General features: G+C 48.6%; 1 protein-coding gene across 7 annotated transcripts in view; it reads left to right on the plus strand.

The window, feature by feature from the left end:
* dysf (dysferlin, limb girdle muscular dystrophy 2B (autosomal recessive)) overlaps positions 1 to 20,325 on the plus strand; it is a gene marked incomplete at its 3' end in the record, with an annotated part of 130,796 nt that overhangs the window by 63,078 nt on the left and 47,393 nt on the right. For all 7 annotated transcript variants that reach the window (XM_036987169.1, XM_036987171.1, XM_036987173.1 and 4 more), the window contains 9 exon segments: positions 147 to 293; positions 1,798 to 1,929; positions 2,491 to 2,657; positions 2,842 to 2,956; positions 3,113 to 3,218; positions 4,918 to 5,060; positions 8,362 to 8,535; positions 8,695 to 8,782; positions 14,298 to 14,375. In XM_036987169.1, the coding sequence (XP_036843064.1) occupies positions 147 to 293; positions 1,798 to 1,929; positions 2,491 to 2,657; positions 2,842 to 2,956; positions 3,113 to 3,218; positions 4,918 to 5,060; positions 8,362 to 8,535; positions 8,695 to 8,782; positions 14,298 to 14,375 (1,150 nt within the window).

Raw genomic sequence — 20,325 nt, forward strand, 5'->3', positions numbered from 1 at the left:
TCTCTCTCTCTCCTCTCTCCTGTCTCTCTCTCTCTCCTCTCTCCTGTCTCTCCTCTCTCCTCTCTCCTGTCTCTCTCTCTCTCCTCTCTCCTATCTCTCCTCTCTCTCCTGTTTCTCTTCTCCCCTCTCTCCTCTCTCTCATCCAGCCCCAGAACAGTCTACCAGACATAGTGATCTGGATGCTACAGGGAGATCGTAGAGTGGCATACCATCGTATCCCTGCACACACTGTCCTCTTCTCACAGAGACACTGTGGCAAGCACTGTGGGGAGCTACAGACCGTCTTTCTGAAGGTACAGAACACATAGAACTATACCTTCTAGAATGTACAGCACTGTGGGAAGCTACAGACCGTCTTTCTGAAGGTACAGTACACATAGAACTACACCTTCTAGAATGTACAGCACTGTGGGGAGCTACAGACTGTCTTTCTGAAGGTACAGTACACATAGAACTATACCTTCTAGAATGTACAGCACTGTTGGAAGCTACAGACCGTCTTTCTGAAGGTACAGTACACATAGAACTACACCTTCTAGAATGTACAGCACTGTGGGGAGCTACAGACCGTCTTTCTGAAGGTACAGTACACATAGAACTACACCTTCTAGAATGTACAGCACTGTGGGAAGCTACAGACCGTCTTCTGAAGGTACAGTACACATAGAACTACACCTTCTAGAATGTACAGCACTGTGGGGAGCTACAGACCGTCTTTCTGAAGGTACAGTACACATAGAACTACACCTTCTAGAATGTACAGCACTGTGGGGAGCTACAGACCGTCTTTCTGAAGGTACAGTACACATAGAACTAAACCTTCTAGAATGTACAGCACTGTGGGGAGTTACAGACCGTATTTCTGAAGGTACAGTACACATAGAACTACACCTTCTAGAATGTACAGCACTGTGGGGAGCTACAGACCGTCTTTCTGAAGGTACAGTAAACATAGAACTATACCTTCTAGAATGTACAGCACTGTGGGAAGCTACAGACCGTCTTTCTGAAGGTACAGTACACATAGAACTACACCTTCTAGAATGTACAGCACTGTGGGGAGCTACAGACCGTCTTTCTGAAGGTACAGTACACATAGAACTACACCTTCTAGAATGTACAGAACTGTGGGGAGCTACAGACCGTCTTCTGAAGGCACAGTACACATAGAACTACACCTTCTAGAATGTACAGCACTGTGGGGAGCTACAGCCCGTCTTTCTGAAGGTACAGTACACATAGAACTACACCTTCTAGAATGTACAGCACTGTGGGAAGCTACAGACCGTCTTTCTGAAGGTACAGTACACATAGAACTACACCTTCTAGAATGTACAGCACTGTGGGGAGCTACAGACCGTCTTTCTGAAGGTACAGTACACATAGAACTACACCTTCTAGAATGTACAGTAAACATAGAAAGACAGACCACCTTCTAGAATGTACAGTAAACAGAACTACAGACTACCTTCTAGAATGTACAGTAAACATAGAACTACAGACCACCTTCTAGAATGTACAGTACACATAGAACTACAGACCACCTTCTAGAATGTACAGTAAACATAGAACAACAGAATACCTTTTAGAATGTACAGTACACATAGAACTACAGACCATCTTCTAGAATGTACAGTACACATAGAACTACAGACTCTTCTAGAATGTACAGTACACATAGAACTACAGACCACCTTCTAGAATGTACAGTAAACATAGAACTACAGACCACCTTGTAGAATGTACAGTAATCTCAGTTTATCTCCCTCTGTGTACGTTCTCCTGTGTTGTCTCTAGTACCCACAAGGTGGATCAGGAGACCGTAAGCTTCCGGCCCAGATCAGAGTCAAGGTCTGGTTCGGTCTGGCTGCAGACGTAAAACACTTCAATCAATTTGCCGAAGGCAAACTGTCTGTGTTCGCTGAAACGGTAAGGAGAGAGAGAGATCAGGTTAACTCTTGTTCATGTTTTATAATCTAAAGAGATAAAACTGATCCTAGATCAGCACTCCTTCTCTGTATACTGTATGGGACCAGATTTGATTCATCTAAAGTATGTTTGTATTGCATTATAAAGGTTGTTAATATTAAGAAGTATGATCCCTCTCTCTCCCCCAGTATGAGAACCAGACCGAGCTGGCTCTGTGGTGTAGCTAGGGAACCACGAAACTGAACTACACCAGGTTCAGTGATGTTTACTCTCTCTCTCTGTTTCTCTCTCTCTGTTACTCTCTCTCTCCGTGTCTCTGTATCTGTCTACGTTTCTCTCTCTCTCTCTCTCTCTCTCTCTCTCTCTCTCTCTCTCTCTCTCTCTCTCTCTCTCTCTCTCTCTCTCTCTCTCTCTCTCTCTCTCTCTCTCTCTGTCTCTGTCTCTGTCTCTGTCTCTGTCTCTGTCTCTGTCTCTGTCTCTGTCTCTCTCTGTCTCTCTCTGTCTGTCTCTGTTTCTCTCTGTGTGTGTCTCTCTCTCTCTCGCTCTCCCTCTCCCTTCCAGTATGAGAACCAGACTAAGCTGGCTCTGGTGGGTAGCTGGGGAACCACAGGTCTGACATACCCCAAGTTCAGTGATGTTACAGGCAGGGTGAAGTTACCCAAGGAGTCCTTCAAACCCTCACCGGGCTGGAGCTGGGCTGGGGAGTGGGTCATCAGCCCAGAGAAGACGTGAGTGAGCTGAGACACAAAAACTCTATTCCATATTTCCTCTCCTCTCCTCTCCTCTCCTCTCCTCTCCTCTCCTCTCCTCTCCTCTCCTCTCCTCTCCTCTCCTCTCCTCTCCTCTCCTCTCCTCTCCTCTCCTCTCCTCTCCTCTCCTCTCCTCTCACCCTCCTCTCCTCTCTGTGTCCAGGATGCTGTACGATACAGACGCAGGTCACATGTCCTTCACAGAGGAGGTGTTTGAGAACCAGATGAGGTTACCGGGGGGGCAGTGGATCGGCATGCCAGAAGGATACACAGATGTGGTCAGTACATTGTGTGTGTGTGTAAATAGACCTGAGATGAGGTAGCTCTTTAAACCGAGACCCACTAGCAGCAGGATGAACAGCAGGATCCGGTATTGCTGTTTACTTTGTGAATCACTGACTGAACCTTTTAAGTAAGAATGTTTGTGTTTACAGAACGGGGAGAAGGCGGTGCCTAAAGACGAGGTCGAGTGTCCTCCGGGGTGGGTGTGGTCTGATGAAGAGTGGAGCGAAGATCTGAACAGGGCTGTGGACGACCAAGGTGTGTGCACACACACACACACACACACACACACACACACACACACACACACAGAGAGAGAGAAACCCCTTGCAGGTAGCCTATACGTTAGAGGGAAATGAACGGTTGCCGGTTCAAATCCCATGTCCGATAGGAGAAAACTGTGGTTGGGAGTGGACCGTCAATGGGAGGGTTTCTAGTATCAGTATCCTAGATACCATCTTCTTCCGTATTGCCATCACACTCCATCTCTAAGACTGGACCATCACACTCCATCTCTGAGACTGGACCATCACACTCCATAAGACTGGACCATCACACTCCATCTCTAAGACTGGACCATCACACTCCATCTCTAAGACTGGACCATCACACTCCATCTCTAAGACTGGACCATCACACTCCATCTCTAAGACTGGACCATCACACTCCATCTCTAAGACTGGACCATCACACTCCATCTCTAAGACTGGACCATCACACTCCATCTCTAAGACTGGACCATCACACTCCATCTCTAAGACTGGACCATCACACTCCATCTCTGAGACTGGACCATCACACTCCATCTCTGAGACTGGACCATCACACTCCATAAGACTGGACCATCACACTCCATCTCTAAGACTGGACCATCACACTCCATCTCTAAGACTGGACCATCACACTCCATCTCTAAGACTGGACCATCACACTCCATCTCTAAGACTAGACCATCACACTCCATCTCTAAGACTGGACCATCACACTCCATCTCTAAGACTGGACCATCACACTCCATCTCTAAGACTGGACCATCACACTCCATCTCTAAGACTGGACCATCACACTCCATCTCTAAGACTGGACCATCACACTCCATCTATAACACTGGACCATCACACTCCATAAGACTGGACCATCACACTCCATCTATGAGACTGGACCATCACACTCCATCTCCATAAGACTGGACCATCACACTCCATCACTAAGACTGGACCATCACACTCCATCTCTATAAGACTGGACCATCACACTCCATAAGACTGGACCATCACACTCCATCTCTAAGACTGGACCATCACACTCCATCCCTAAGACTGGACCATCACACTCCATCTATAACACTGGACCATCACACTCCATAAGACTGGACCATCACACTCCATCACTGAGACTGGACCATCACACTCCATCTCTAAGACTGGACCATCACACTCCATCTCCATAAGACTGGACCATCACACTCCATCTCTGAGACTGGACCATCACACTCCATCTCTGAGACTGGACCATCACACTCCATCACTGAGACTGGACCATCACACTCCATCTCTAAGACTGGACCATCACACTCCATAAGACTGGACCATCACACTCCATCTATTAGACTGGACCATCACACTCCATCACTGAGACTGGACCATCACACTCCATCTCTAAGATTGGACCATCACACTCCATCTCTAAGACTGGACCATCACACTCCATCTCTGAGACTGGACCATCACACTCCATAAGACTGGACCATCACACTCCATCTATTAGACTGGACCATCACACTCCATCACTGAGACTGGACCATCACACTCCATCTCTGAGACTGGACCATCACACTCCATCTCTGAGACTGGACCATCACACTCCATCTCTATAAGACTGGACCATCACACTCCATCTCTATAAGACTGGACCATCACACTCCATCTCTTTTGTCTCTTCTCTTCTTCCTCCCCAGGGTGGGAGTACGGCCTGACTATTCCCCCAGATCGGAGGCCCAAGGCCTGGGTACCAGCCGAGAAGATGTACCATACCAACCGCCGTCGTCGCTGGATACGCCTCAGACGCAGAGACATGCAGAAGATGGAGGCTCTGAGGAAGGTACTTCAAGTATAGACCTACATACCGACCTGGTGTCTTCTTCTGTAGAGATTACACAGAGACGTATAGATTACACACAGACGTATAGATTACACAGAGACATGCAGAAGATGGAGGCTCTGAGGAAGGTACTTCAAGTATAGACCTACATACCGACCTGGTGTCTTCTTCTGTAGAGATTACACAGAGACGTATAGATTACACACAGACCGTTTGATACTGGACAGGTCTGTAGAGATTACACAGAGACTGTTAGATACTCGACAGGTCTGTAGAGATTACACAGAGACTGTTAGATACTGGACAGGTAGAGATTACACAGAGACTGTTAGATACTGGACATGTAGAGATTACACAGAGACCGTCAGATACTGGACAGGTAGAGATTACACAGAGACCGTCAGATACTGGACAGGTAGAGATTACACAGAGACTGTTAGATACTGGACAGGTAGAGATTACACAGAGACCGTCAGATACTGGACAGGTAGAGATTACACAGAGACCGGCAGATACTGGACAGGTAGAGATTACACAGAGACTGTCAGATACTGGACAGGTCTGTAGAGATTACACAGAGACCGTCAGATACTGGACAGGTCTGTAGAGATTACACAGAGACTGTTAGATACTGGACAGGTCTGTAGAGATTACACAGAGACCGTCAGATACTGGACAGGTAGAGATTACACAGAGACTGTTAGATACTGGACAGGTCTGTAGAGATTACACAGAGACCGTCAGATACTGGACAGGTAGAGATTACACAGAGACTGTTAGATACTGGACATGTAGAGATTACACAGAGACCGTCAGATACTGGACAGGTAGAGATTACACAGAGACTGTTAGATACTGGACAGGTAGAGATTACACAGAGACCGTCAGATACTGGACAGGTCTGTAGAGATTACACAGAGACTGTTAGATACTGGACAGGTCTGTAGAGATTACACAGAGACCGTCAGATACTGGACAGGTAGAGATTACACAGAGACTGTTAGATACTGGACATGTAGAGATTACACAGAGACCGTCAGATACTGGACAGGTAGAGATTACACAGAGACTGTTAAATACTGGACAGGTAGAGATTACACAGAGACCGTCAGATACTGGACAGGTCTGTAGAGATTACACAGAGACCGTCAGATACTGGACAGGTAGATATTACACATAGACTGTTAGATACTGGACAGATCTGTAGAGATTACACAGAGACTGTTAGATACTGGACAGGTAGAGATTACACAGAGGCTGTTAGATACTGGACAGGTAGAGATTACTTTTGAAATCAAATCAAACTTTGTGAGTTTAAAATTGCTACACACTTTACCCTGAAAAAAAGTCAAAGCAGACAAATAGCAGTAAAAAATGGATATCACTTTTCTGTGATTTTACACACATTTGTCCACAAGGGGGCACTCTGAGTACACAGATCAGAGTAGAGTTGGAACCCACTCTGTTAGTGATGAAACATTCCAACCCCCAAAAACCTCCATCTCTCTTCCCTCTCTTCCTCTCCCCTCTCTTCCTCCCCTTCTCTCTTCCCTCTCTCTTCCTCCCCCCTCTATTCCCTCTCTCTTCCTCCCCTTCTCTCTTCCTCCCCCCTCTCTTCCTCCTCTTCTCTTCACTCTCTTCCTCCTCCTCTCCTCTCTTCCTCCCCTTCTCTCTTCCCTTTCTCTTTCTCCCCTTCTCTCTTCCCTCTCTCTTCCTCCCCTTCTCTCTTCCCTATCTCTCTTCCTCCCCTTCTCTCTTCCCTCTCTTCCTCCCCTTCTCTCTTCCCTCTCTCTCTTCCTCCCCTTCTCTCTTCCCTCTCTTCCTCCCCTTCTCTCTTTCCACTCTCTTCCTACTCCTCTCTTCTCTTCCCTTTCTCTTCCTCCCCTTCTCTCTTCCCTCTCTCTTCCTCCCCTTCTCTCTTCCCTCTCTCTTCCTCCCCTTCTCTCTTCCCTCTCTCTTCCTCCCCTTCTCTCTTCCCTCCCCATCTCTCTTCCTCCCCTTCTCTCTTCCCTCTCTCTTCCTCCCCTTCTCTCTTCCTCCCCTTCTCTCTTCCCTCTCTCTTCCTCCCCTTCTCTCTTCCCTCTCTCTTCCTCCCCCTCTCTCTTCCCTCTCTCTCCCTCCCCCTCTCTCTTCCCCCCCTCTCTTCCGTCTCTCTTCCCTCTCTCTTCCTTCTTTCTTCCTCACCCTCTTTCTTCACCTCTCTCTTCTCCCCTCTCTCTTCCCTCTCTCTTCCTCCCCCTCTCTTCCTTCTCTCTTCCTCCCCCTCTCTCTCCCCTCTCTCTTCCTCCCCCTCTCTTCCCTCTCTTCCCTCTCTTCCCTCTCTCTTCCGTCTCTCTTCCCACTCTCTTCCCTCTCTCTTCCCTCTCTCTCCCCTCTCTCTTCCTCTCCCTCTCTCTCCCCTCTCTCTTCCTCCCCTTCTCTCTCCCCTCTCTCTCCCCTCTCTCTTCCCCCTCCTTCTCTCTTCCCCCTCCCTCTCTCTTCCCCCTCCCACTCTCTTCCCTCTCTCTTCCCTCTCTCTCCCCTCTCTCTTCCTCCCCTTCTCTCTCCCCTCTCTCTTCCCCCTCCCTCTCTCTCTCTCCCCTCTCTCTCCCCTCTCTCTCCCCTCTCTCTTCCCTCTCTCTCCCCTCTCTCTCCCCTCTCTCTCCCCTCTCTCTTCCCCCTCCCTCTCTCTCCCCTCTCTCTTCCCTCTCTCTTCCTCCCCCTCTCTCTTCCCTCTCTCTCCCTCCCCCTCTCTCTTCCGTCTCTCTTCCCTCTCTCTTCCTTCTTTCTTCCTCACCCTCTTTCTTCACCTCTCTCTTCTCCCCTCTCTCTTCCCTCTCTCTTCCCTCTCTTCCTCCCCCTCTCTTCCCTCTCTCTTCCTCCCCCTCTCTCTCCCCTCTCTCTTCCTCCCCCTCTCTTCCCTCTCTTCCCTCTCTCTTCCGTCTCTCTTCCCACTCTCTTCCCTCTCTCTTCCCTCTCTCTCCCCTCTCTCTTCCTCTCCCTCTCTCTCCCCTCTCTCTTCCTCCCCTTCTCTCTCCCCTCTCTCTCCCCTCTCTCTTCCCCCTCCCTCTCTCTCTCTCCCCTCTCTCTCCCCTCTCTCTTCCCTCTCTCTTCCCCCTCCCTCCCTCTCCCTCCCTCTCTCTCCCCTCTCTCTTCCCCCTCCCTCTCTCTCCCCTCTCTCTTCCCCCTCCCTCTCTCTCCCCTCTCTCTCCCCTCTCTCTCCCCTCTCTCTTCCCTCTCTCTTCCCTCTCTCTCCCCTCTCTCTTCCTCCCTCTCTCTTCCCTCCCTCCTCCCCCTCCCTCCCTCTCTCTCCCCTCTATAGCAGCGACCAGATGAAGCAGAGAGAGAGGGATGGGAGTACGCATCTCTGTTTGGATGGAGGTTTCATCTTAAACCCCGGAAGACCGACTCATTCAGGAGGAGGAGATGGAGATGTCGTATGGAACCACTGGAGAAGACGGGACCTGCTGCTATCTTCGCCCTGGAGTGTTCACTGGTGAGAGAGTAGAGGGGGATGGTGGGAGGAAGAGAGAAAGACCGATATAGACTTTGGGAAAGAGGAGGGAATAGGTTGAAGAGGGTAGGTTTAAGGATGAAGGTTAAAATATAGAGGGATGAGAGGTGTTTTTCTGAATCTGTTGTTATCTTTCGCCAGGGGAGTGTGACGGAGGATAAGAGTGATGAGAAATCTGTGACGGCGACCTTTGGGGTCAACCGCCCTACCATTTCCTGTCTCTTCCACAGTAAGAAGCAAATATCTAATTCTTTCACTGAGAAGAGAGGGAGAGAGATGGATTGTCAAGGAGAGGGAGAGGGAGAGGGAGCAAGAGTCAAGGAGAGGGAGGGAGGGAGAGAGAGAGCAAGAGTCAAGGAGAGGGAGGGAGAGAGAGGGAGGGAGAGAGGGAGAGAGGGTGAGGGGGAGAGAGAGAGAGGGAGAGGGTGGGAGAGAGGGAGCAAGAGTCAAGGAGAGGGAGAGGCAGCAAGAGTCAAGGAGAGGGAGGGAGGGAGGGAGGGAGAGAGAGGGAGAGATGGGGAAGGTGGAGAGGGAGGGAGAGATGGGGAAGGTGGAGAGGGAGGGAGAGATGGGGAAGGAGGAGAGGGAGGGAGAGATGGGGAAGGAGGAGAGGGAGGGAGAGATGGGGAGGGAGGGAGAGGGAGAGATGGGGAGGGGAAGAGAGAGAGGGAGGGAGAGAGAGTCATAAAAGACAAGATGAAAAGCTGGCCCCTCTTATAAACTAATCTAGAAACATAAATCTGTCTTTGGCTTCATATGAATTCTGCAGTCAAGGGTTTAATATCTAAAATATTATTGATGTATAAAAACCCTACTCATCATTATTTAACATCTGCATCCAACAACTGAAAAGACATTTGTACGACTCTTAACGAAATCTGTCTCCTCATAAACCTGCCAGCTACCCGGTCAGTCTCTATCTCTTACTTTCTCTCTCTCTCTCTCTTTCTTTCTACCTCTTCCCTCCTTTCTCTCTCTCTCTCTCTCTCTCTTTCTTTCTACCTCTTCCCTCCTTTCTCTCTCTCTCTCTCTTTCTTTCTACCTCTTCCCTCCTTTCTCTCTCTCTCTCTCTCTCTCTCTCTTTCTTTCTACCTCTTCCCTCCTTTCTCTCTCTCTCTCTCTCTCTCTCTTTCTTTCTACCTCTTCCCTCCTTTCTCTCTCTCTCTCTCTCTCTCTTTCTTTCTACCTCTTCCCTCCTTTCTCTCTCTCTCTCTCTCTCTTTCTTTCTACCTCTTCCCTCCTTTCTCTATCTCTCTCCATCTGTCATCCACCTGTGGTGTATTCTGGGAGAGCTCTGGTTCCAATCAGGCACACCTGTCTCCCCTGGTGACGTCCGTAGCAACAGGTGGCCGCCATGGAAACCTGTAATTGGTTCCAGATATACAGTAACTAGACTGTGACCCTAGAATGACTCTGAAGAGGAGTGGAGGACGAATAGAATAGAGCAGAGGAGAATAGAATGGAATCATTTAATTCAATAGAAAAGGCTTCTAAAGTATGAAGTCAGGTGTCACACTTACCCTGCTACCTTACCCTGCTACCTTACCCTGCTACCTTACCCTGCTACCTTACACTGCTACCTTACCCTGCTACCTACCCTGCTACCTTACCCTGCTACCTTACCCTGCTACCTACCCTGCAACCTTACCCTGCTACCCTACCCTGCTACCTTACCCTGCTACCTTACACTGCTACCTTACCCTACTACCTTACCCTGCTACCTTACCCTGCTACCTTACCCTGCTACCTTACCCTGCTACCTTACCCTGCTACCTTACCCTGCTACCTTACACTGCTACCTTACCCTGCTACCTTACCCTGCTACCTTACCGTGCTACCTTACCCTGCTACCTTACACTGCTACCTGACCTGCTACCTTAACCTGCTACCTTACCCTGCTACCTTACACTGCTACCTTACCCTACTACCTTACCCTGCTACCTTACACTGCTACCTTACCCTGCTAGTTTACCCTGCTACCTTACCCTGCTACCTTACCCTGCTACCTTACCCTGCTAGTTTACCCTGCTACCTTACACTACTACCTTACCCTGCTAGTTTACCCTGCTACCTTACCCTGCTACCTTACCCTGCTACCTTACACTACTACCTTACCCTGCTAGTTTACCCTGCTACCTTACCCTGCTACCTTACCCTGCTACCTTACCCTGCTAGTTTACCCTGCTACCTTACCCTGCTACCTTACACTGCTACCTTACCCTGCTACCTTACCCTGCTACCTTACCCTGCTACCTTACCCTGCTAGCTTACCCTGCTACCTTACCCTGCTATCTACCCTGCTACCTTACCCTGCTACCTACCCTGCTACCTTACACTGCTACCTTACCCTGCTACCTTACCCTGCTGCCTTACCCTGCTGCCTTACCCTGCTAGCTTACCCTGCTGCCTTACCCTGCTACCTTACCCTGCTGCCTTACCCTGCTACCTTACCCTGCTGCCTTACCCTTCTACCTTACCCTGCTACCTTACCCTGCTACCTTACCCTGCTACCTGACCTGCTACCTTAACCTGCTACCTTACCCTGCTACCTTACCCTGCTGACTTACCCTGCTACCTTACCCTGCTACCTTACCCTGCTAGTTTACCCTGCTACCTTACACTACTACCTTACCCTGCTAGTTTACCCTGCTACCTTACCCTGCTACCTTACCCTGCTACCTTACACTACTACCTTACCCTGCTAGTTTACCCTGCTACCTTACCCTGCTACCTTACCCTGCTACCTTACCCTGCTAGTTTACCCTGCTACCTTACACTGCTACCTTACCCTGCTACCTTACCCTGCTACCTTACCCTGCTACCTTACCCTGCTACCTTACCCTGCTAGCTTACCCTGCTACCTTACCCTGCTATCTACCCTGCTACCTTACCCTGCTGCCTTACCCTGCTGCCTTACCCTGCTAGCTTACCCTGCTGCCTTACCCTGCTACCTTACCCTGCTGCCTTACCCTGCTACCTTACCCTGCTGCCTTACCCTGCTACCTTACCCTGCTACCTTAACCTGCTACCTTACCCTGCTACCTGACCTGCTACCTTAACCTGCCACCTTACCCTGCTACCTTACCCTGCTACCTTAACCTGCTACCTTACACTGCTACCTTACCCTGCTACCTTACCCTGCTACCTTACACTGCTACCTTACCCTGCTACCTTACCCTGCTACCTTACCCTGCTACCTTACCCTGCTACCTTACCCTGCTACCTTACACTGCTACCTTACCCTGCTACCTTACCCTGCTACCTTACCCTGCTACCTTACCCTGCTACCTGACCTGCTACCTTAACCTGCTACCTTACCCTGCTACCTTACCCTACTAGCTTACCCTGCTAACTTACCCTGCTACCTTACCCTGCTACCTTACCCTGCTACCTTACCCTGCTACCTGACCTGCTACCTTACCCTGCTACCTTACCCTGATACCTTACCCTGCTACCTTACCCTGCTGCCTTACCCTGCTAGCTTACCCTGCTAGCTTACCCTGCTGCCTTACCCTGCTACCTTACCCTGCTGCCTTACCCTGCTACCTTACCCTGCTGCCTTACCCTGCTACCTTACCCTGCTACCTTACCCTGCTACCTTACCCTGCTACCTGACCTGCTACCTTAACCTGCTACCTTACCCTGCTACCTTACCCTGCTGCCTTACCCTGCTACCTTACCCTGCTAGCTTACCCTGCTACCTTACCCTGCTACCTTACCCTGCTACCTTACCCTGCTACCTTACCCTGCTACCTGACCTGCTACCTGACCTGCTACCTTACCCTGCTACCTGACCTGCTACCTTACCCTGCTAGCTTACACTGCTACCTTACCCTGCTACCTTACCCTGCTACCTTACCCTGCTACCTTACCCTGCTACCTTACACTGCTACCTTACCCTGCTACCTTACCCTGCTACCTTACCCTGCTACCTTACACTGCTACCTTACCCTGCTACCTTACCCTGCTACCTTACCCTGCTACCTTACCCTGCTACCTTACACTGCTACCTTACCCTGCTACCTTACCCTGCTACCTTACCCTGCTACCTTACACTGCTACCTTACCCTGCTACCTTACCCTGCTACCTTACCCTGCTACCTTACCCTGCTACCTTAACCTGCTACCTTACCCTGCTACCTTACCCTGCTGAATTACCCTGCTAGCTTACACTGCTAGCTTACACTGCTACCTTACCCTGCTACCTTACCCTGCTAGCTTACCCTGCTACCTTACCCTGCTACCTTACCCTGCTACCTACCCTGCTACCTTACCCTGCTACCCTACCCTGCTACCTTACCCTGCTACCTACCCTGCTACCTTTCCCTGCTACCTACCCTGCTACCTTACCCTGCTACCCTACCCTGCTACCTTACCCTGCTACCTACCCTGCTACCTTACCCTGCTACCTACCCTGCAACCTTACCCTGCTACCCTACCCTGCTACCTTACCCTGCTACCTACCCTGCTACCTTACCCTGCTACCTACCCTGCTACCTTACCCTGCTACCTACCCTGCTACCTTACCCTGCTACCTACCCTGCTACTTTACCCTGCTACCCTACCCTGCTACCTTACCCTGCTACCTACCCTGCTACCTTACCCTGCTACCTACCCTGCTACCTTACCCTGCTACCTGACCCTGCTACCTACCCTGCTGCCCTACCCTACTACCGTACCCTGCTAGCTTACCCTGCTACCTTAACCTGCTACCTTACTCTGCTACCTTACCCTGCTACCTTACCCTGCTACCTTACCCTGCTACCTTACCCTGCTAGCTTACCCTGCTAGCTTACCCTGCTAGCTTACCCTGCTACCTTACCCTGCTACCTTACCCTGCTACCTTACCCTGCTACCTTACCCTGGAACCTTACCCTGCTAGCTTACCCTGCCACCTTACTCTGCTACCTTACCTTTCTACCTACCCTGCTACCTTACCCTAATACCTTACCTGCTACCTTACCTGCTACCCTACCCTGCTACCTTACCCTGCCACCTTACCCTTCTACCTTACCCTAATACCTTACACTGCTACCTGACCTGCTACCTGACCTTTTACCCTACCCTGCTACCTTACCCTGTTACCTTACCCCCCCCCCCCCCACCCTGTCAATGGTCTTTACCCTGCATCCACCCCAGTAGACATGCTGTTCCCTCTATTGTCACCGTCCCCCCCCCCCACCCTGTCAATGGTCTTTACCCTGCCTCCCCGCCTCCACCCCAGTAGACATGCTGTTCCCTCTATGGTCACCCCCCCCTCTACCTCCACCCCAGTAGACATGCTGTTCCCTCTATGGTCACCCCCCCCCTCCCCCCTCTACCTCCACCCCAGTAGACATGCTGTTCCCTCTATGGTCACCCCCCCCCTCCCCCCTCTACCTCCACCCCAGTAGACATGCTGTTCCCTCTATGGTCACCCCCCCCCTCCCCCCTCTACCTCCACCCCAGTAGACATGCTGTTCCCTCTATGGTCACCCCCCCCCCCTCTACCTCCACCCCAGTAGACATGCTCATGTATTTAATAATCACAGTAGTTATGATGTTCTGTCTATAGTGCTATTATATTATTGGTTATTGTCATTATTTTTTATGTCACTTAGTCCTGCATGTTGGAGCTCGATACCTATGATTTCCCACTGTACCCTGCTGTACACTGTACACCTGTAACCCTGAACTTGTGACTCTCACCCCTCTTTCTCTCTATATATGACGCTAAGGTGTGTGTGTGTGTGTGTGTGTTTCAGGTGGGACTCGCTACCACCTGCGCTGTTACCTGTACCAAGCCAGAGAGCTGCTAGCCATGGACAAAGACAGCTTCTCAGGTAATCTGGTTACTAAACTAACAACTCTGATATGGCTTCCTCTCTCCTCTCTGTAACTGAAACTTTTGTTGTGCTACTCAGAACTGTGGAATGAGGCAAGTGTGTTCTTAAAAACCTAATGGCATCCTATTAAACTGGTTGAACCCTAGATGACTTCATATTAAACTGGTTTTTATTTTTTTTTATTTTACCTTTATTTAACCAGGCAAGTCATTTAAGAACAAATTCTTATTTTCAATGACGGCCTGGGAACAGTGGGTTAACTGCCTGTTCAGGGGCAGAACGACAGATTTGTACCTTGTCAGCTCGGGGGTTTGAACTCGCAACCTTCCGGTTACTAGTCCAACGCTCTAACCACTAGGCTACCCTGCCGCCCTGGTTGAACCCTAGATGACGTCATATTAAACTGGTTGAACCCTAGAGGGCCTCATATTAAACTGGTTGAACCCTAGATGGCATCGTATTAAACTGGTTGAACCCTAGATGGCCTCATATTAAACTGGTTGAACCCTAGATGGCCTCATATTAAACTGGTTGAACCCTAGATGGCCTCATATTAAACTGGTTGAACCCTAGATGGCCTCATATTAAACTGGTTGAACCATAGATGGCCTCATATTAAACTGGTTGAACCCTAGATGGTGTCATATTAAACTGGTTGAACCCTAGATTGTGTCATATTAAACTGGTTTAACCCTAGATGATGTCATATTAAACTGGTTGAACCCTAGATGGTGTCATATTAAACTGGTTGAACCCTAGATTGTGTCATATTAAACTGGTTGAACCCTAGATGACATCATATTAAACTGATTGAACCCTAGATGATTTCATATTAAACTGGTTGAACCCTAGATGGTGTCATATTAAACTGGTTGAACCCTAGATGATGTCATATTAAACTGGTTGAACCCTAGATGACGTCATATTAAACTGGTTGAACCCTAGATGGCCTCATATTAAACTGGTTGAACCCTAGATGGTGTCATATTAAACTGGTTGAACCCTAGATGGTGTCATATTAAACTGGTTGAACCCTAGATGGCTTCATATTAAACTGGTTGAACCCTAGATAGTGTCATATTAAACTGGTTGAACCCTAGATGGCTTCATATTAAACTGGTTGAACCGTAGATGGTGTCATATTAAACTGGTTGAACCCTAGATGGCCTCATATTTAACTGGTTGAATGTACACACGTCTGCTGGGAACCACTCAGACCTGTCTGTCACATACCTCCTAACCCCGGTTCCATCCCTTGTCAAATCCTACTTCTGTTCCATCCCTTGCCAAAGTGCGTCCCTTCCGTGGGAGAGTCAGAGACAGACATGAGTTGGTAGGGAACACATTGAGAATCTTTATGAACCCAGCGATGAGGTCCCAGCGGTGAGGTCCCAGTGGTGAGGTCCCGGAGGAGAGGTCCCGGAGGAGAGGTCCCAGAGGAGAGGTCCCAGAGGAGAGGTCCCAGAGGAGAGGTCCCGGAGGAGAGGTCCCGGAGGAGAGGTCCCGGAGGAGAGGTCCCAGAGGAGAGGTCCCAGAGGAGAGATCCCAGACAGATATTAATGAAAGAGTACAAAAATATATATCATAAAAAAAATAGAACATTAATTGAAATAGATTCACATCAGCGCGGGTTGGAAAAAACTGAGAGAAATAGGGAAGAAAGAAAGAAACATTTAGAGGTATAGTTGAGTGAGACAGAGAAGGAGAATGAAAGAAAGAGATTGAGAGGGGGAGAGAAAGAGGGAGAGAGAGGGAGACAGAGAGAAAGAGAGAAAGAGGGAGAGAGAGAGAGAGAGAGAGAGAGAGAGAGAGAGGGAGAGACAGAGACAGAAAGACAGAGAGAGAGAGAGAGAGAGAGAGAGAGACAGAGAGACAGAGATTGAGAGGGGGAGAGAGAGAGAGAGAGAGAGAGAGAGAGAGACAGAGATAATATTGTTTTTCTTCTTTAAGTGCAGATCGTGGAAACTATAGCTACTGTGTGTGTGTGTGTGTGTGTGTATGTGTGTGTGTGTGTGTGTGTGTGTGTGTGTGTGTGTGTGTGTGTGTGTGTGTGTGTTCGTGAAACTTAACTAGGGGTGAGTGAATCCAATGCTGTAGTGATTTATAATTCTGCTCTGAGATCCAGATTCTCTCTCTCGCTCACACGCACACACACACACACACACACACACATACACACACACACACACACACACACACACACACACACACACACACCAGCCTTCGTAACGGCCCAGATGAGTTGATGGATGGGGTAGATTATGTATCAAGCAGTCTTACTGTGTGTCAGGCTCTTTCAGCCCTGCAGATAGATTAAACACAATCAAAGGATTTCACTTCAAGGGCCTCCTCTCTCTCCATCTCTCTTTCTTTCTCTCTCTCTCTCCCCCCTCTCTCTCTCTCTCTCCCTATCCCTCTCTCTCTTTTACTTTCCACTCTCTCTCTCCCCCTTTCATCTCTCTTTCTTTCCCTCTCCCCTATCTCCCTCTCCCCTTTCTCGCTCTCCCTCCCCCCCTCTCTTTCCCCCACCTCCCCCCTCTCTCGCTTTCCTTATTTCGCTTTCCTTCCCTCTCTCTCTCTCTCTCTCTCTCTCTCTCTCTCTCTCTCCATCTCTCTTCCCCCTCTCTCTCTCCCTCTCTCTTCCCACTCTCTCTCTCTTTCTTTCTCTCTCTCTCCCTATTTCTCTCTCCCCCTCTCTCTTCCCACCTCTCTCTATCTCCCCTCTTTGTCCAACTGAACCCTGTGTTTTGAGGGTGACTACCCCCTCCAGTTATTCCCCTCTCCCCTCGTTTTTTGGGGCTCCTGTACCCAGTCCTTACCCCTTCCCTAATTCCCAAATCTGGGAGTGTTTATTTACCCACTGATTCCCGATGTGGCCCTGACTGACTGTGTGCACGTGCGCGGCTTTGTGCGTGTGTTGTTATTGCCTTTCCCCCCCCCTTTGTGAGAAGCCAAGTCATTTCTTATATAGTCCGGGGGGAGGCCCCCCGAGCGAGACGATGGAGGGACATCAACGACTTCGGAATGCTGAAAAGCCTGGAGCGACAGTCTCGGAAGTTTATTATTCCAAGCCACGTAAAGACCCTCTGAGAGGAACGTTTCAGTCTGGGAGAAAGAAAAAAAACAGAAGCAGTCCCAGCCTTGATTAACCTCAACCCTGTATAGAGTTTCAAAGCTACCGGTAATTTGTCAAAGCTTCCGGAATCTTCCGGAATTTCGATAATTTAACACGTAATCGATGGCAATCTATAAAAACTTTGACAATACAATTTTTTTTGTTTAAATTCACATGTAGAATTAATTTGTTATATCTGTGTCCATATTGTCTGAGTTTCTAGTAAAAAAAAAGACCGCATGGTTCAAGAGAAAACAGCCCCCTCCCCCTTTTATAAAATAGAAAATCTAATCAACTATGGCAATTTCAATTAACCAAGCAACTCTTCCAACTGTTGACTTTCGTCACAACTGCCACCTTTACAACAAAGGCATTGACAAATAGAAGTGTGTAAATAAAATCGGAATAATATTTCATGCCGAAACCCTCAAATTAAACACCATCAAGTTGATAGTTTATATTTAGGGTAATATTTTACAGATTTTTTTTTTTTTTTGTGACCTCAGAAAAGCTTCAGTTCGTCGGGTCATGGGCTCTACAAGGTGTCAAGCGTTCCACAGGGATGCTGGCCCATGTTGTGATTCCAATGCTTCCCACAGTTGTGTCAAGTTGGCTGGATGTCCTTTGGGGTGGTGGACCGTTCATGATACCTACGGGAAACTGTTGAGTGTGAAAAACCCAGCAGCGGTGCAGTTCTTGGCAAACCGGTACGCCTGACACCTATTACCGTACCTCGTTCAAAGGAACTTAAATATTTTGTCTTGCCCATTCCCCCTCTGAATGGCACACATACACAATCCATGTCTCAATTGTCTCAAGGCTTAAAAATCCTTCTTTAACCACCTGTCTCCTCCCCTTCTTCTACACTGATTGAAGTGGATTTAACAGGTGACATCAATAAGGGACCATATCTTTCACCTGGATTCACCTGGTCAGTCTATGTCATGGAAAGAGCAGGTGTTCCTAATGTTTTTCAGAATCTCTGTCTGTGTCACAAATGGCTCCTTATTCCCTACATAGTGAACCAGAACCCTATGAGCCCTGGTCTAAAGTAGTGCACTATGTAGGGAATAGGGCTCTGGTCTAAAGTAGTGCACTATATAGGGAATAGGGTGCCAGCCCTGGTCTAAAGTAGTGCATTATATAGGGAATAGGGCCCTGGTCTAAAGTATTGCACTTTATAGGGAATAGGGTACCAGCCCTGGTCTAACGTAGTGCACTATATAGGGAATAGGGTGCCAGTCCTGGTCTAAAGTAGTGCACTATATAGGGAATAGGGTGCCATCCCTGGTCTAAAAGTAGTGCACTTTATAGGGAATAGGGTACCAGCCCTGGTCTAACGTAGTGCACTATATAGGGAATAGGGTGCCAGTCCTGGTCTAAAGTAGTGCACTATATAGGGAATAGGGTGCCAGCCCTGGTCTAAAGTAGTGCACTATATAGGGAATAGGGCCCTGGTCTAAAGTAGTGCACTATATAGGGAATAGGGCCCTGGTCTAAAGTAGTGCACTATATAGGGAATAGGGTGCAAGCCCTGGTCTAATGTAGTGCCCTATATAGGGAATAGGGTGCCCAATGATTTGTCTATTTTAACATGTGACAGGGCCAGACTGCTGTGATAATATGACGTACACAAAAGGGCCACTAGATATCTTGTGATAAATTACATAATATTCTGGTAGTTTAAATGATAAACTGAAAGTTTAAGAAGTTATAAGGTGCATTCGGTGAGTACCCAGACCAATGTACTTTGTCCACACATTGTTACATTACAGCCTTATTCTAAAATGTATTAAATTGTTTTTTCCCCTCATCAATCTACACACAATACCCCATAATGACATCACAATACCCCATAATGACATCACAATACCCCATAATGACATCACAATACCCCATAATGACAAAGCAAAAACAGTATTTTTGTAAAAAATAAAAAAATAAAATGAAAACTGAAAGATCATAAGTATTCAGACCCTTTACTCAGTACTTTGTTGAAGCACCTTTGGCAGCGATTACATCCTAGAGTCTTCTTGGGTATGATGCAACAAGCTTGGCACACCTGTATTTGGGGAGTTTCTCCATTTCTTCTCTGCAGATTCTCTCAAGCTCTGTCAGGTTGGAAGGGGAGCGTCGCTGCACAGCTATTTTCAGGTCTCCAGAGATGTTCGATCTGGGTCAAGTCCGGGATCTCTCTGGACCACTCAAGACATTCAGAGACTTATCCTGAAGCCACTCCTTCATTGTTTTGGCCTTTTGGAAGGTGAACCTTCGCCCCACTGTGAGGTCCTGAGTGCTCTGGAACAGGTTTTCATCAAGGATCTCTCTGTACTTTGCTTAGTTCATCTTTGCCTCGATCCTGACTAGTCTCCCAGTCCCTGCCGCTGAAAAACATCCCCACAGCACGATGCTGCCACCACCATGCTTCACCGTAGGGACGGTGCCAGGTTTCCTCCACACGTGACGCTTGTCCTTCTGGAAGATTGGTGGTTCCACACTTCTTCCATTTAAGAATGATGGAGGCCACTGTGTTCTTGGGGACCTTCAATGCTGCAGAATTTTTTTTTGGTACCCTTCCTCAGATCTGTGCCTCGACACAATCCTCTCTTGGAGCTCTACGGACAATTCCTTCAACCTCATGGCTTGGTTTTTGCTCTGACATGCACTGTCAACTGTGGGACCTTATACAGTGCCTTGCGAAAGTATTCGGTCCCCTTGAACTTTGCGACCTTTTGCCACATTTCAGGCTTCAAATTCATTCAGAGATCCTCACTGAACTTCTGGAGAGAGTTTGCTGCACTGAAAGTAAAGGGGCTGAATCATTTTGCACGC

This window comes from Oncorhynchus mykiss, chromosome 9 (genome assembly GCF_013265735.2).
Source record: "Oncorhynchus mykiss isolate Arlee chromosome 9, USDA_OmykA_1.1, whole genome shotgun sequence".
NCBI lineage: Eukaryota > Metazoa > Chordata > Actinopteri > Salmoniformes > Salmonidae > Oncorhynchus > Oncorhynchus mykiss.